General features: G+C 52.2%; 1 protein-coding gene across 1 annotated transcript; it reads right to left on the reverse strand.

The window, feature by feature from the left end:
• Positions 1 to 957: 957 nt before the first annotated feature.
• On the reverse strand, positions 958 to 12,515 carry GNAT1 (G protein subunit alpha transducin 1). The gene is made up of 8 exons (XM_029051469.2): positions 11,859 to 12,515; positions 6,231 to 6,273; positions 5,719 to 5,860; positions 5,039 to 5,196; positions 4,328 to 4,456; positions 3,691 to 3,820; positions 3,342 to 3,495; positions 958 to 2,375 (listed from the first exon to the last, which is right to left on the reverse strand). Exons 1-8 carry the CDS (start codon positions 11,962 to 11,964, stop codon positions 2,185 to 2,187), a joined length of 1,053 nt encoding a protein of 350 aa, XP_028907302.1. The 5' UTR covers positions 11,965 to 12,515; the 3' UTR covers positions 958 to 2,184.
• Positions 12,516 to 16,571: the final 4,056 nt, after the last annotated feature.

The raw sequence follows: 16,571 nt of genomic DNA on the forward strand, positions 1-16,571 counted from the left end.
TAAGTAATTTGTTCCTCGGGCCCAGCTGGCAGGAGGACACATCTCCAGGTGGTTCAGGTATTCTAGTTGCAAATCCCTCCATGAACAGGATGTTCCCTGGAGACTGGAAGCCCTGAGAGGTAAATTGGTGATGCTCATCTCTGCACTCATAATGGGCAGCACCATGAACCTCCCTTCATGACCTCCCCTCGTGGTTTCCCATGTCCACAGGAACAGCCAGACTCCATATAGAGGCTCAGGCCTGAGCAGCAGTTGAGCTGCTAAGATTTCTAGCACCATTCCCTAGGCAGAGCCAGGAATGGGGAGTTGCAGACACTGCCCAAAGAGTGGGATAGAGAGCCCAGGACCTGCTGAGTCACTGAGACTGGCAGATCCTGACCCCACTCCGCCTCATTCTGACCGAGGTCCTGGTCTCAGCCAGAGTGAGGGTCTGTGAGGCATGGAAGAGTCTGAGTGTGAAGGACAGGTAGGGACAGGACAAGGCCCTTCCCCCCACCCCACCACCCCCCAACTATGTCCTCACTTCAAGGGGACAGGCAACAGGGACACAGCCTGAAGGAGCAGGACAGACCTGAAGGAGACTTGGCCAGGACCTAACTTGCCATGCGTGACTCACCTGGAGCTGAGGAGCAGGAGACTGGATGGGGGTGGGGGGAGGGGGAAGAGCAGGATGGGGAAGTCAGAATAGGGCCTTTGGTGTCTAGGAATGGGGCAGGGGTTGATCAGGGGGCTGGGCAAACAACTGAAACACAGACCATACTGGGACCAGCTTGGGCTTCTGCTAACACAGTAACCTTTAATTAAAAAGCCATTAATGATAGTACCCAAACCTAGGATTGGATGAACTCTGGGACCCACCCTAGCCCTCACTCCCAGTCTCCCCAGTTCCCCCAGGCAGCACAGCCAGTCCATCCAGTGACCCCCCCCCCCATCACCCCCACCACACACTTACCTCTTCATACCTCACATTAGCCTTCACCCATCCCCTGACTTAGTCACTCCTTTACTCCAAGGCTTCTCTCCCAGAAGCCTCCATGGAATAGGCCCTTCCCTCTCCTTACAGCTATATTGTGACCCTCACACATCAGATGGTCCTGGTGGGGGAACTAAGGGGCATGGTGGGGAGAGGGGGCTTCTCTGAACTCCTGAGACAATCTCCTCATCAGTACCTGGGATTGGAGGGAGCAGAAGCAGGTGGGGGCTGTGCCCCAAAGTCATGCCTTCTGGTGGCCCCTCCTCCTATGGGTTGCCAACATCACTGAACCCAGAGTAGGTAGATAGGCAATTACTGAGACAAGGTTCTACAGGTGACCCCATCTCCCACCTGGAGTCTCCTGTCCACTGGGGTTTTGTACGGGAGAGTCTCCAGGGGAAGAAGGGAGTATCCCACCTCCATTCACACTGGACCCCAAAAGCCTGTACTGAGTCTGGACTCCATTCATCCTGGTATGGTTTGGGGTCAGCTGAGGGGTGGTGGGAGAGGGCGGTGCTCAAAGAGGGCAGAGGGTGTACATGGGGAATGTTTCCTGGGGAGCCCCAGCAAGCAAGCAAAGGCTGGTGGGATGTAGCTAGAGCTATGGCTGGACTGAATGAGTGGGGAGCCACAGGGTACTGGGATCCAGTTGAGGGAAGGTGGTGTGGTGAAGGATGGTGCAGGTTGGGCAGTACAACAAAGGAAGGACTTCATGCCCTGGGCCTATGAAGGAGGGCTGAAGATGCAGGGAAAGTCGTTGGTTCAAGGTACATCTGAGTGAGTGAGAGACAGACAGACAGACAGAGAGGAAGAAGTCGAGTTAGTGCAAGCTGAGAGGAAGCAGAGAAAGGGGTCGAGGCAGGGGATGAGAAGAGATGGAGGGATAGAGGGAGAAAAAGTTGTATGGGGGAGCCTCGGGCGGGACAGGCACCATGTCCGAACTGATTGTCTTGTATCACCCCTGCACTTAGCACAGTGCCCAGCCCATAGTAAGCACTGAATAAATACGATCATCACCGTGAGAGAGAATCTGGGTGGTTGAGGGGACGAATAAGGCAGGAGCCTAGAATGGACAGGGTCACGACATCTAGAGAGTGGGGGTGGGAGTCTGCGGGGCCGGGGAAAGGATGCAGGGTGGGGGCTGGGGCCTGAGAGCTGAGAAGAAGCCGCAGGACTGGGGGCCTGGGAAGCTAGAGCTGGGGGCGTTGGGCTCAGAAGAGGCCACAGTCCTTGAGATTCTCCTTGATGATGATGTCAGTAACGGCGTCAAAGACAAACTTGACGTTCTGGGTGTCGGTGGCACAGGTCATGTGGGAATAGACCTCTTTTACATCCCGCCGCAGGTTCAGCTCCAGGAACTGCAGCTTGATGTAATTGCCAGCGTCCTCGTATGTGTTGGGGCCTGGGAATGGGCAGTCGAAGTGAGGGTCAGAGTTGGGGGCCCAGAGAGCCCCCTGCCTGGCTCCAGGCAGCCCCCTGGCTTCCCCCTGAGACTTGAACCAGGGGAGAGGACGGAACCCTGACCCCATCCAGCCCTTGGAGTGTGTGAGGTTGATCTGCCTTGGGACCGAGGGGACCAGTGTGAGAGAAGCTCAGCCCAGCCCAGCCAAGTAGACTCCTAAACACTTTGGAGGAGCTGGGGGGTCATCTAGTGGCCACAGTAGAGTGGTACCAGACTTCAGGTTTCCCGGGAGCGGGATTTTCAAAATGCGGCCACTGGGAAAAATCCGTGGCTGTGGAGCAGGCTGGATCGCCCCTTGAAATCCTGGCTGACCCCGCTGTCCACAGAGCCAGAATCTTGGATTCACTGGCCCATAGGAGAAGCCCAAATCACTCCATCAGCTAAAGACACATCAGTGAGAAGCGAGCTCACTTTATGTGATTTAGATCCATACCAACCAGGAAAATTTCCCCTAGGCAAGATCCAGGCTAAGGCTGAAACAAATACCCTGGGTTTCAGATGGGATAGGAGTGGAGGTTTGATGCTCACGTGCCATGCCTTGGATGGGGTGGGTGGAGAGGACTGGGTGCCGTCCAGGAGGCCTGGCTGAAACGTGGGCAAGTGTCTGTCAGACTTGGGACCCGTGTGTCCCTGACTGGGTTGGAGCAGGTCAAAGGTGGTCCACGTGTGTATAGGCTGGCATGGGTTATAGCCCCTGGAAGCACACCTGGGCAGCCCAACCTTGGGTTATGCCACTTCCATCCGTGTCTGGGCTCTGAACCTAGAAGGCTTCCTCACCATCTCGTGCACAGACATAGTTCTCTGTGGCCAAGGAGAGGGAGTAGAGCCCCAGGTCTCTGACAAAGAGGCACTCCTCCCCTCATAGTTTCCTTTAGGCCTCCCTCCTAGGTTTTCCCTTGTTCTCACCGTCGTAGTCAGGGAAGCAGATGTTGAGGTGAGCCTTCTTGATCTTCTCAGTGAAGACATCTTTCTTGTTAAGGAAGAGGACGATGGAGGTGGTGGCAAAGTAGCGGTGGTTGCAGATGCTGTTGAAGAGGTGGAGGCTTTCGTGCATGCGGTTCTGAGGGCGACAGAGGAAGGGAGCGGGTGGATCAGCACCAGTTGGAGATGGAGACCCTTTTCTCTCTAGATGACCTTAGGAAAGCCTGGATGGGAATAGGGGCCCCTAGGTAGGACTGGGATATCAGGGTCCCATGTGTGGGGTGGGGGGGCGGAGGGGTGTCCTGGCTACGAGGGGAGCAGCAGCAGCACTTACCACCTCGTCGTCCTCCACCAGCACCATGTCATAAGCGCTAAGGGCAGCGATGAAGATGATGCAGGTGACCCCCTCAAAGCAGTGGATCCATTTCTTCCTCTCAGAGCGCTGCCCGCCCACATCAAACATCCTGCAGGGCCAACAGGCATCTCCTGGGCACCCCGTCTGGCCTCCCTCTGGGGCCTGAGCTTTGGAGAGCTCCCCTCTCTAATTTCTAGGCCTGGTGCTGAACCTCCCCTGCTCAACTATCCCGTGACAAGCCTGACCCTCACCCCCATCTCACCCCATGTACCCAGGTGTTCAGTGCAACAGGAGGCAGAGGAGGCATGTGGAGGTAACAAACCAATAGTGGCAAAAGACTTCAGTGGAAGTCAGGACACCAGAGTTCCAGGGAGACCCTGACTTTCTCAGAGTCCCATCTTGGAGAGGTGTGTGGGTGTACGAAGGAGATCTCAGAGTAGGAAGTATGGGTTGAAGGGTATTGCTCTGAGGAGAGGTGGGGAAGGTCAGAAGAGAAGAGAGGAGGAGCAGGCTGGGCCGAGGAGGTGGAAGCTGGGGTCCAAGCTGGGGTGGGGGTACAGGGCATTGGGAGTCATGGTGGGGAAGGGAGGAGGGGCATATGAGGTGAGGACCCTACCTGAAGTTGAGGTCTTTGAAGGAGAACTGAGTCTCAATGATGCCCGTGGTCTTCACCCGGGAGCGCAGCACGTCCTGCTCCGTGGGTACGTACCCAGGGGTCACCAGCCGCTCCAGGTCAGACAAATAGCTGACCAATCAGAAAGCCTGGTTTCAAGGTGTGGAACCTCCAGGGCTTGGGTCTAGGAAGGAGCCTAACCCAGGGCCCCATGTACTATGTGCCTGGCACATAGTAAGTGCTTAACAAATGTCATGATTATTATGTGGAGCTCTAGGAAGAGGTACATAGGGATTCCACTTTGGGAGTCCCAGGAGTTTAGGGGTGAATGAATTGCTGATCGCGGGTGAGGAGGGAGGCACCCTGTCCCTGTCCTATCTCCGTACCCTTGTCTGCTTTCTGGTAGTGCTCCCTCCCTTGTTATTCCCATCATCCATCTGGGTGTGGGAAGAGGATTGAAAGGGAAAGGAACTGGAGCCGGGGGGGGGGGATCTGGTTGGCAGATCTCTGCCCTGGTCTCTCCCCTTATATCCCCATCTCTGCTGAGGGAGATGGCCACCCCTGACAACACAGAGGGCCGGCCACCTGGCACCATGCAGAGGTCCCAGTGAGACAGGGGTTGAGTCCTGCCTCCCTCCGTATGGTCCACTTGACTGGAGCGCCCCAGCCCTGCTCTCAGGAAGTCATGGCGCCGGGGCCCCCCAGGCATCTTACTAGCCAGCAGAATCGTTGAGCTGGTACTCAGAAGCACGGTCGAAGCATGCCTGGATGCCTGTGTCCTTCCACAGCCGTTGGATGATGTCAGACATCTCCTTGGGCATGGTACCTTCCTCAATGGTGTCCGCCATGTGCATCAGCTTGCGGGCGTCATCCTGCGATGGAGAGAGAGATTGGGTCCCAGGGTGGGAGAGAGCTGCCGCACAGTTCCCAGTCCCATCCACAGGGTGTGGAGGTGAGGCGGGTGGGCAGGGTCACTCTGCAGTTGGGGAAAAAGTGAGAATGGAAAAGGCAAGAATCCAAGGGCTGAAATGAGCCCTTTCCAGTCCACCCCCTACCATGCTTTGCTCAGGCCATGTCATCCATCCACCTGCTTTTCAGTAGGGCAGCACCTAGCCCATCCCAGATAAATGGAAGAGGAGAAGGAGGAAGAGCTTTCTTCCTCAGGGTAAGAGATTCCTCAGCCTACCTGGGCCACCCCTTCTTGTGTCCCTAGCAAAGCTTTACAGCCAGTGGCCCTTCCTCGAGTCAGTATCCATTTCCTCTTCAGTTCTCAGTAACATGGACTACAGAGGCCTCCTAGGGCCTTTTCTTCTGCAGGAGGGAGCTCCAATTCCACCTGGACAGGGCTCCACAAGAGGGCTTTGGGGTGGCTGAGGGGTTTCCCCAGCCCTCACCTGTCGAGCGGAGTCCCCATATTGGATGTTGAGAGTAGACATGGCCCTCACAATGGCCAGGATGGACTGCAAGGTGTTCCCGTAGATGATAGCAATGAACTCCAGGCACTCCTCCAGGGAGTATCCATCCTGGTGGATAATCCTGTCAGGAGAGAACCGGATGAGAGGGTTAGGGGACTCTGCCCAGTCTTGTACCACCCATGCAGGGAAAGGGAGGATCAAGGTGGATCGAGGGAGCCTGAGGAGTTTGGGGCAGTAACCCTGCAGAACCCCCAGGATAATCAGGATTTCAAGCCCAGAGTCTCCTGGAGGAACATTGGTGCTGACTGCAGCATAAGCCTCTCCCAGTGAAGGAAGCTGTGGAGAGCTACAGGATCGGCTCTCCCAGGAAGGGATGGTAGTGGGCAGGAGTGCGGGTGGAGGTGGGAGCAGTGTAGTACCCCTTCCTCCCAAGAAGGGGCACTGAAAAACAGGAACAGAAGGCTAGCCAAGGTGAAGGGAGTCACACTCACTTCATCTGCTTGACGATAGTGCTTTTCCCGGACTCACCAGCTCCTGGAAGAAGGAAACGGGAAAACAGCTCCGACATACTGGGCTGGGCTTTAAGCATATGCCTAACCTGAGCTGGCCAAATGCCTACCTGCAGCAAAATCCAGTGGACTGTACCCTGTCCTAATCCTCCTGGATTTCCTGGCCTCTTTTGTTGCTTCTGATCACTCCTTCTCAGACCTTGGTATTGCTTGGCTCAGTGGAAAGAGCCCGGGCTTTGGAGTCAGGGGTCATGGGTTCGAATCCCGGCTCTGCCACTTGTCAGCTATGTGACTGTGGGCAAGTCACTTCACTTCTCTGTGCCTCAGTTACCTCATCTGTAAAATGGGGATTAACTGTGAGCCTCATGAAGGACAACCTGGTTACCCTATATCTCCCTCAGCGCTTAGAACAGTGCTCTGCACATAGTAAGTGCCTAACAAATACCAACATTATTGCTGACATAGTACTGACCAATCAATCAATCAGTGGTATTCATTGGGCACTTAGTGTGAGCAAAGAGCCTTGTACTAAGTGCTTGGGAGGGTACAATAAAAAGAGTTGGTAGATATGTTCCCTGCCCATCAGGAGTTTACATTCTAGAGGGGAGTTGCAGCCAAGAGGGGAATTGCCCTGGTTTTCCTTCTTCTCTGACCAATCCTTCTCAGTTTCATTTGTTGGCTCCTATTTCACCTCTCATCTCCTAAGTGTGGCTGTACCTCATATTTTTGTTCTTGGTCTCCTATACTGGCATGACACTCCCTCTCACCAGAAGCTCATCTGTCTCCATGGAGCTACCACCTCTAGAAGGATGACTCTCAAATCTACCTCACTAGCTCCAATTTCTCTCACAATTCCTCTAGTCTCCTGGACATATCCACTTGGATGTCCAAACTCCACATGTTGAAAATGGAATTTTTCATCCTTCTTTCTAAACCAACTCCTCCTCCTCCAACTTTCCCAACTCTGTCAATAGCACCATCACCGGTCCCTAATTCAAGAAACTCAAACTTAGTGTCATCCTCCACTCCTCACTCTCTTTCAGTTCTTATATACAATTGATTGCTAAATCTTGCCAGTTAATAATAGTGGTATTGTTAAGTGTGTACTATGTGCCAAGCAGCATGCTCAGTGCTGAAATAGATACAAGATGTTCTTTCTGTACTACATTTTCCAGATCCACCCACATCTCTCCAACAAAACAGCTACCACCCTTGTCCAAACTCTTGTCATTGTGAGGCAGCCAATACAGTCATCTACTCGGGCAGACTCCAGCTTTTTCCCACTTCAGTCTATACAGCACGCACGGATTATCTTCTTGAAACATGGCTCGGCACACATCTCCCCACTCCTTAAAAACCTCCAATGGGTACCTGTCTCTCTCTGCACCAAGCAGAAACTCCTCACTGTTGTCTTCCCAGCTCCCAAGCTCAAATTTTAACTGAACCTTGCTTTCAACTCGCCATCCTCAGAAACCATGCTCATACTATTCTCCTGGCCTGGAACTCCCTCTCCCTTCAAATCCTCCAGACCACAGCTTTCTCTCTTTTTTTAAATGGTTTTTGTTAAGTGGTTACTATGTTCCAGGCACTAAGTGCTATGGTGGATACAAGTTTGGACACAGTCCTTGTCCCACATGGAGCTCACAGTCTGAATCCCCATTTTTCAGATGAGGTAACTGAGGCACAGAGAAGTTAAATGCCTTGCCCAAGGTCACACAGCAGACAAGTGGTAGAGCCAGGATTAGAATCCAGGTCCTTCTGACTCCCAGGCCTGTGCTCTAGGCTACTATACACACTGCTTCTTTTCAAAGCCTTCCTGAAATCACTTTAATGTTTATGTCTCTAGACATATACTTCATAGCCTTATTAAAAACACATCTCCTCCAAGACGCCTTTCCCAACTAAGCCCTCATTTCCTCTTTTACCACTCCCTTCTTCACTGTCCTTGAATTAGGATTTGCACCCTTGACTCACTCCTCCCTCAGCCCCATAGCACTTACGTATGAATCTGTAATTGAATTCATTTTTGTTAATGCCTGTTTCTCCCTCCATTCATTCAATCGCATTTATTGAGCACTTACTGTGTGCAGAGTATTAAGTACTAAGCACTTGGAAAGAACAGTTCAGCAACAAATAGAGAAAATCCCTACCCAATAATGGGCTTACAGTCTAGAAGGGGGGAGACAGACATCAAAACAAGTAAACAGGCATCAATAACATCAATATAAATAAATAGAATTATATATATATACATCATTAATAAAATAAAATAAATATTTACATATATTCACAAGTGCTGTGGGGTGGGGGGGTAGAGCAGAGGGAGGGAGTCGGGGCGATGGGGAGGGGAGGAGGAGCAGAGGAAAAGGGGGGCTTAGTTTGGGAAGGTCTTCTGGAGGAGGTGAGCTTTCAGTAGGGCTTTGAAGGGGGAAGTATGCTAGTTTGGTGGATGTAAGGAGGGAGGGCATTCCAGGCCAGAGGTAGGGTGTGGGCCAGGGGTCGACGGCGGGACAGGTGACAACGAAGCACAATAAATATGAATGAATGACATACATTACCCATCTTCAGCACTTGTGTGTATTTAATTGTACATTCAATTATTTACTCAGCTATTTCATCCTGACACTCACGCTCTTCCTATTTGTTATATTCTTGTTTTCACTTCTGCTCCCACACATTGTAAATATTTTTTGTCTGTCTCTCCCGTTAGATTGTAAGCTCCTCGTGGGCAGAGAATGTGTCACTTCCTCATTTTGCAAATGTCCCATTACTACTAATTATAATTGTGGTATTTGTTAAGCACTTACTATATGCCAAGTGCTATGCTAGATGCAAGATAATCAGGTCATACAGTCTCTGTCCCACATGGGGCTCACAGTCTAAGTAGGAGGGAGGATTGGTATTTCAACCAACCTCCATTTTACAGAAAAGGAAACTGAGGCCCAGAGAGGTAAGTGACTTGCCCAGGGTCACACAGCAGGCAAGTGGCAGAGTCAGGATTAGGATTTAGGTCCTCTGATTTCCAGGCCTGTGCTCTATCCACTAGGTCACTACTACTATTGCTGCTCCTCTTCCAAGCATCTTGTACAGTGCTCTGCGTACCACAGGAGGTCAACTAATGCCATTAATTAATACACTGAAAGTTGTGAGATGTGTCTGGCTGAAAAGAAGCTTGTTTATGACTCAAGGGCCAGAGCCAATTTTAGAAAAGTCCCAGGCCATAAGCATGTAGCTATCTTCTGACAATTTGGTCAACCTCCCCTGAGGCTCCTTCTGGGTGTAAAGGTGAAGTGGGTGGGGGGGGGGGCGGGGTTCTGGAATTGGGATAGGACTCCAAAGGTATCTGGGGAACCCCAGAGTTCAAACCCTTTCCCTAAGTTATCTGTAGGTAAGCAAGATTCCTTCCAATGGACAGAGGTTGAGGCCCAGTAACCAGAATGGAGCTGTTGGTTACCTGAGATTTGAATCTAAGTCTTCTGACACTCCTCAAGCCTGTGGTCTCTCTATGGAGTTCTTCATTTCAAAGGGGAAAGAGATAGAAGGGCAGCCACACACATGCTGCTTCATTTAAAAGTATTCTAAATGAAGGGTAGTGTTGCTAGTTTGACTTAAGTGGCCAAAGGTCTGGTCATCCTCCTAGTGCCAGCCTGGCAGAAATTGGGACACCTTAAGCAGGCTGGAGATGGGGCCAAAATTGGATGGGGAGGGGGAGAGAGGGAGGGGACTGAGCAAGCAGGGAGAAAGGGGAACCCGTTGTTGGGTAAGGATTGTCTCTGTTGCCAAACTGTACTTTCCAAATGCTTAGTACAGTGCTCTGCACACAGTAAGTGCTCAATAAATACGATTGAAGGAGTGGGAACAGGAGAGAGAATGGGAAAGAGAGGTGGGAGAGTAGGAAAGGGGAAAGAGGATAAGGGTGAAGGGATCAGGGGAATAGCAGGGATAAGGTTGGGAAGAAGAGGAGGGGACTTACCTCCATCCCTGGAGCTGCCCCCTGGCTCCCCACCCGGCCCATCCATTCTTCCTCGACCATTATTATTCTTGGCCAGTAATAATTTCTAGTTTAGCCAGATTGTGCATTTTGGCTGGGCTGGATATGCTTCTCCCCACCCGGTGGTGCTAGTGACGGCCACGGCAGTGGTGGCAGTTGCTTCTGTTGCCGCCATTGCAAAAAAGGCCTCATCCTCCTATTGGCAGTGACATTAACTAGAGGAGCCACCATGGCCACCATGGCTGAGGGATCCCATCTTCACATCTGGGACTTGGTTCTAATCCCAGTTCCACCACTTGTCTGCTGTGTGACCTTGGGCAAGTCACCTCCTGCTTCAGTTACCTCATCTGTAAAATGGGGATTGAGACTGTGAGCCCCACATGGGACAGGGACTGTGTCCAACCCAATTTGCTTGTATCAATCCCAGCACTTAGTAGAGTGCCTGGCATATAGCAAGTGCTTAATAAATACTACTATCCTCCAGACTGTAAGCTCACTGTGGGAAGGGAATGTGTCTGTTTGTTATATTGTACTCTCCCAAGTGCTTAGTACAGTGCTGTGCACCCAGTAAACATTCAATAAACATGATTGAATGAATGAATAAATGAATGACTCTAATGGGTCACGTCTTAGGATTTTCAGAGCTCACTAAACATTACGGTCCCATCCAAAGTGAAATGCCCGGTCACCTTAACTTTCATTTAATTGCCCTTATCTCTCCAGGACTTACACTGAATGTGCTCCCTGGGTGCAAAGCCATACAAGCTGATGTTGCAGTGTGAGAATTCCTGCCTCTCTCGACACTGCAGCCTCGGGGTCCCTTTGAAGCCTGGCTGTCCCAGTGCTGCAACATCCAGTGCTCAGTGGCTTCCCTCCCTCCCTCTTCCCCATCTCCCTCCCCACTTTTCTCCTTCCCTTCCTTCCTCCATCTTGCTCTGGCCCCATCCCTGCCAGTGGGAGTCGAGAGCAGAGAGGAGGGCTTGGAAGGTGAGAGGAGAGAGGAAGAGGCTGAGAGGAGAGTCTTCCAGACCTGAGTGGGAATTGGGTCCTATCCAGCACTATGGGCCACATTAGGTTGAGCCGGGGATTAATGCTGAAACACTCTCCATCCCATCCTTCCGGGCAGGAGGCTGAGGGGGCCAGCTCCGGGGAGAGTTAATGAGATCACTGGTTTGACTCCCCCTTCCCTCCTGTCCCCACACAGAAGAGGCATCATGGAGATCCCTTGGCCAAAGGGGGCTTCCAGTTCTGGATCCAAGAATCCTGGTGAGATAGCCTCCAGGGTCCTGTGACAGGAATGGTGGGGGAGAGGCATGGAGGGGAGAGGAAGTCCGGACTGGTGGAACTGAAAAGTGAAAGTGAGAGAGGTCCTGGGTCTGGGGGAGGGCAGGGACGATCTGGGCAAAGGCAGGAAATCAGAGACCACCCCGGTCTTCAAGGGGCTGGCTGGGCCCCTGGCACAAAAAAGCTCCCCAGAATGGGGATTCTTCCCTCCCAGGCTCCAGGGAGCCAATCTCCTTAGGGCACCTGGGTGTGGCTGGGAGCTCTCCGGTGGGCTGGGGGACTCCCAGCCCTCCTGGAGGGGTGACTCAAGATGGGAAACAGGGAGCTGTAATCACCCAAAAGCAGCAGCTTCACTGTCCGAGCGTCTTTCTCTGCATCCTCCTTGAGCTTCTTCTCCAGCTCCCGTGAATGTTTCTCCTCAGCACTGGCTCCTGCCCCCATTTTCCTGGTGGGATGGGGGTGGAGAGGGACAGAGCCTGGGCTCTTCTAGGGTTGGGGACCCTTGCCCTCAGGATCCCAAAAGGCCTTGGCCCTCCTCTGCCTCCTGGGATGGACCTATGGGGAATCCTCTTGCTCTTAGGACAGCGACTGCAAGACTAACAGGTTGCCTGCCCCTCGGTGTCTCTCTGAGTAGGGGGTGGGGGCAGGTGGCAGCTGCTGCTTAGGAGGATTTGGGGGCCAGGGGCAGCAACGGGCCAATCAGAGCCAAGGACAGGTGGATCGAGTCGGCTGGGCCCCTGCCCCCTCCACTCTGACTCTAATCGGGTTGGTGCTGTGCTCAGCCCCCGGGCTGGGGAGGGGAGGGAAGAAGTCGAGGGAGGCACACAGTTGCCCAAGGCCTCCCAATCCTTTCATTTGCTGACTCTGCATATCCCCTTTCCGGCTCTGGGCATAGAGGGGGGGAGGGTGATTTCCTCTTGGCCTCTTTCCCTGTAGAGGGGCCCCGTCAGAGAGTCTGCCTGCACTGAGGGTCTGTACCGGGAGCAATGGGAGCTTCCAACAAAGAAGGTCCAGCCTCTGCCCTCCAGGTGATTTTGGTCTACAAGGGGAAACAGACGAGGCTCACTTAGAACAAATTTAAGATCCACTTTCAACCCACTTCAGCTGTGGAGACACAAGGGCTGAGTAATCAAGGGAGAGATGAACAGACAAAAGGTGGTAAGGGAGAGGGTTACACCTGAAGTGGGTGGAGGGAGCAGAGCAAAAGGGGTGGAGGGTTAGACTGGGGGCAGCTTCCTGAAGGAGGTGGGTTGGACACTGTGAAGAAGAATTAGGAAGGGGGAATGGTCTGAGAGATGGTATAGGAATGGGAGGGGTAGGTAAGGGTAATGGGGAGCAGACTTGACTGAAATAGAGGGTACAGGAAGGGAAGAGGGATTGGCAGGTCAAGAGAGTAGGTGAATATGGGTGAGGCAGGGTAGACTTAGGCCCTGAGCTCCTACTGGAAGCAAGGACTAAGAAAGCGCTAAGGGGAGCTCTTGATGAGCTAGAGTGGGAAGAAAGCCTTGGCCCCAAATGCCCTGGACTCCTCTGCCATCCCAGCCTGGAAACCAAAAAGGAAACCAGTATGGGAATCTCTTAGCTCAGAGGTGTAGGGAAATAGTAACAGCATCTGTTAAGTGCCTCCTATGTGACAAGGACTGGAGTAGATACAAGATGATCAGATCCATTCCCTATCCCACACAGGGCTCACAGTCTAAGAGTGAGGGTGTGGAGAACAAGTATTTTGCCTCCATGTTACAAATGAGGAAACAAGCCCAGAGAAATCAAGTGACTTGCCCAAGATCACACAGCAGGCAAGTGGCCGAAGTAGAACCCAAGTCTCCTCACTCCCAGCCCTGTGCTTTCCACTAGGCCACACTGCTTCTATGTGGAGAGATGGGTAATGGGTAGGGGGGACTATTGTACCAAGATTCTGTCAAGCAATGATTGTAGCAGGATTTGGATTAAGGGAAAGAGAGAGAGAGGACCGCTGAGGAATTCAGAACCTCCTGGATGGTGAGCTTTCTATGTTCAGAGCCCCATTGATTAAGGCAGTAGTGTAAGAAACATGATATTTAAGGGAAGCAGCACAGCCTAGTGGAAAGAACAAGAGCCTGGGAATCAGAGTACCTGAGTTCTAATCCCAACTCTGCCACTAATCTGATGTGTGACCTTTGGCAAGTCACTTAACTTCTCTGTGCCTCAGTTACCTCATCTATAAAATAGGTTTCACAGCCTTAATCCCTAAGCGAACAGGGACTGTGTCCAACCTCATTATCTTATATCTACCCAGTGCTTAACAAATACCATTAAAAATGTGCGGATGCATATACATACATATTTATGCACACATGTTCATTCATTCAATAGTATTTATTGAGTGCTTACTATGTGCAGAGCACTCTACTAAGCGCTTGGAATGTACAAATCGGCAACAGATACAGTCCCTGCCCATTGACGGGCTTGGAGGCTAAGAGCAAGCCCAGAAGGTCAAGCCCTTCTAGGGTGCTCCCACTTGCCTCCAGGACAGCTAGATTCCACTTGCCTAGTGAGAAGCAGCATGGCTTAGTGGAAAGAGCACGGGCTTGGGAGTCAGACGTCATGGGTTCGAATCTCGGCTCTGCCCCTTGTCAGCTGTGTGACTGTGGGCAAGTCACTTAACTTCTCAGTGCCTCAGTTACCTCATCTGTAAAATGGGGATTAAAACTGTGAGCCCCACGTGGGACAACCTGATCACCTTGTATCCCCAGCGCTTAGAACAGTGCTTTGCACATAGTAAGCGCTTAACAAATACCACCATTTGTTTATTTATTTATTTTTTATTTATTTATCGAAGACTTAGGTTTCGTATCTCTGCTGGGAATCCAGCAGGACCCACATTTGACCACCAGAGGGTGCCAGAGTCATTACAATCTGGACCGGTTCCCTGAGCAAAATAATAATGTTGGTATTTGTTAAGCGCTTACTATGTGAGGAGCACTGTTCTAAGCGCTGGGGGAGATACAGGGTCATCAGGTCGTCCCACGTGAGGCTCACAGTTAATCCCCATTTTACAGATGAGGTAACTGAGGCACAGAGAAGTGAAGTGACTTGCCCACAGTCACACAGCTGACAAGTGGCAGAGCAGGGATTCGAACTCATGACCTCTGACTCCCAAGCCCGGGCTCTTTCCACTGAGCCACGCTGCTAAACAAACAAAATCCAACCCTGTTGGTCCCCGAGGAAAAAAAATCCATCCAGGACTTGGTGTTGCCTCAGAGCAACCTCCTCTCACCTCTGCCTCTGCTAACATTTATTCAGTTGCCACACCATCCTGGGCACAGACTGGAGCTCGTTTTGGGCAGGGAATGTCACTGTTTACTGTTGTATTTTCCCGAGTGTTTAGTATGGTGCTCTGCACACAGTAAGCTTTCATTACAATTAAATGAATGGAACCACGGGAGATCCAGGAAGCTTCACCAGAGAACTCTGTGGCAGCGAGGTCTTGGAGGAGGAGGCAAGGAAGAATGTTGGAGTCCCAGACGGTGACTAGGGGGGATTGAAGTTTGCTGTGGAACTTCTAGGGAGAGGAGGCGTGTAAGCGAGGGGTTGGGACTGTGGAAGAGTTTAGGGCTGAAAGAGAGTTTAGAGCTGAGGGGTGGATGGGTCAGGGCGGACGGAGGAGGTGGCTACCTTGAAGGGATGAGAAATGGATCCAGCTGCCTTGAAGAGAGAGGAGGAAAAGGGGGGAGGAGAAGGCAGTATGGGCAGGGGTTAAGAAGGCCATCCCAGACTCACAGATGGCAGTCGTAAGAGATGGAGAGATGGGATGAGCTTCTCCAGGGACAGAGATGGGAGAATATGGGGTTGGGCTCTTCTGGATGGGGAAGCAGAGGCCTGGATCCTGGCCATAGCCAATCTGAGAAGCTGAAGAAAGGTCACCAGATAAGAGAAATGGAAAGCAATGGAGATAAAGGTGAGGCTACGCCCTTAGTGGCAGCCCCAAGACTTTTTCTGGGACCCTAGTGGAGCATGAGTCACAGCTAGAGCGTGTGAACTAGTCTGGTTTCAGTGTCTAGGGAGGAGGGTGTGTACCCGGGGATGTTGTAAAGGTGAATGTGTTCCCTATGTGGCATTCAATTCAACTGATCTTCACTGAGCACCCAGAGAGTATGAAAATGTGCAGTGGAATGTGTGTGTGTGTGTGTGTGTATGTGAGTCTGGACTCGGCTCACATTCCTTCTCCAGAACCCCTTCACCCCCACCCCACTCCCTGCAAAGTTACAGAGCTTTGGCACAGAGTGAAAGATGAGGCCTGCCTGAAGGAGCCCAAGGATAGCCTGGTGTTGGGGATCCAACCCCATAGTAAGTCCTTACCTGATCCCCTAGGCCCCTTCTGAGCTCTCTCTGCCATGGTAGGAGTCTCTCCAGCTCAGGGGGCAGGTCAGTCCTTCCTTCGTCAGCCTTGTTTTCTGGGTCAAGGCTGGGGCTGAGATTGAAATGGAGACTGGCACTTGGCTCTGGGCTCTCCCTTTCTTGGTCGTGTCTTTAGGACAGAAGCAAACCTCAAGTGGCCTTGGGTGGGGCAGAGTGTGCAGGGGAGGGAACCCTGATGGAGGTGGGGGTTGGGAAGAGCCATTCCTACTCTCCACTTCCACCTCCCTTGATCTACAGTTCCCTTGGGCTGTTGTTTGCCCCAGCCACTGACAACCCCACAGAAGCAGCTGGAGCTCCAGTGATCTCTGTCTCGGGGCTAGGGTTAAGCACATCTGCATGTTTGCACAAGGCCCTACAGAGAGTGAGGATGGCACCGTGCACACCATTTAACATCAATCAATTCCTTCCCTCGGGTTCTCGATCCTGAAGTCTCATCGGTCATCCTGGCCTCTGCCCTGGTGCAACTCAGCCACGGGACTGAGCCGACGGCTAGTCCGAGACCTCTGAGGGGACCCCGAAGACGTGGACCCCAGCCAAGGAAGACACCAGAGGCTGTGCCCATAACCAGAGCCAGTGTTTATTAGCGCAATTCCATCCACAGGAAGTTCACATTACAGCACAGGGTGGGCTTGGAGTCCCAGGCACCATGC

This window comes from Ornithorhynchus anatinus, chromosome X1 (genome assembly GCF_004115215.2).
Source record: "Ornithorhynchus anatinus isolate Pmale09 chromosome X1, mOrnAna1.pri.v4, whole genome shotgun sequence".
In the NCBI taxonomy this organism is placed as follows: Eukaryota; Metazoa; Chordata; class Mammalia; order Monotremata; family Ornithorhynchidae; genus Ornithorhynchus; species Ornithorhynchus anatinus.

Coding starts and splice junctions, on each gene's coding strand:
- GNAT1 (XM_029051469.2), bottom strand. CDS start 11,964: ATGGGGGCAGGAGCCAGTGCTGAGGAGAAACATTCACGGGAGCTGGAG. Junction 3,496..3,690: donor TGGTGGAGGACGACGAGGTG/GTAAGTGCTGCT, acceptor TGTCGCCCTCAG/AACCGCATGCACGAAAGCCT. Junction 2,376..3,341: donor CTGCTTCCCTGACTACGACG/GTGAGAACAAGG, acceptor GCCCATTCCCAG/GCCCCAACACATACGAGGAC.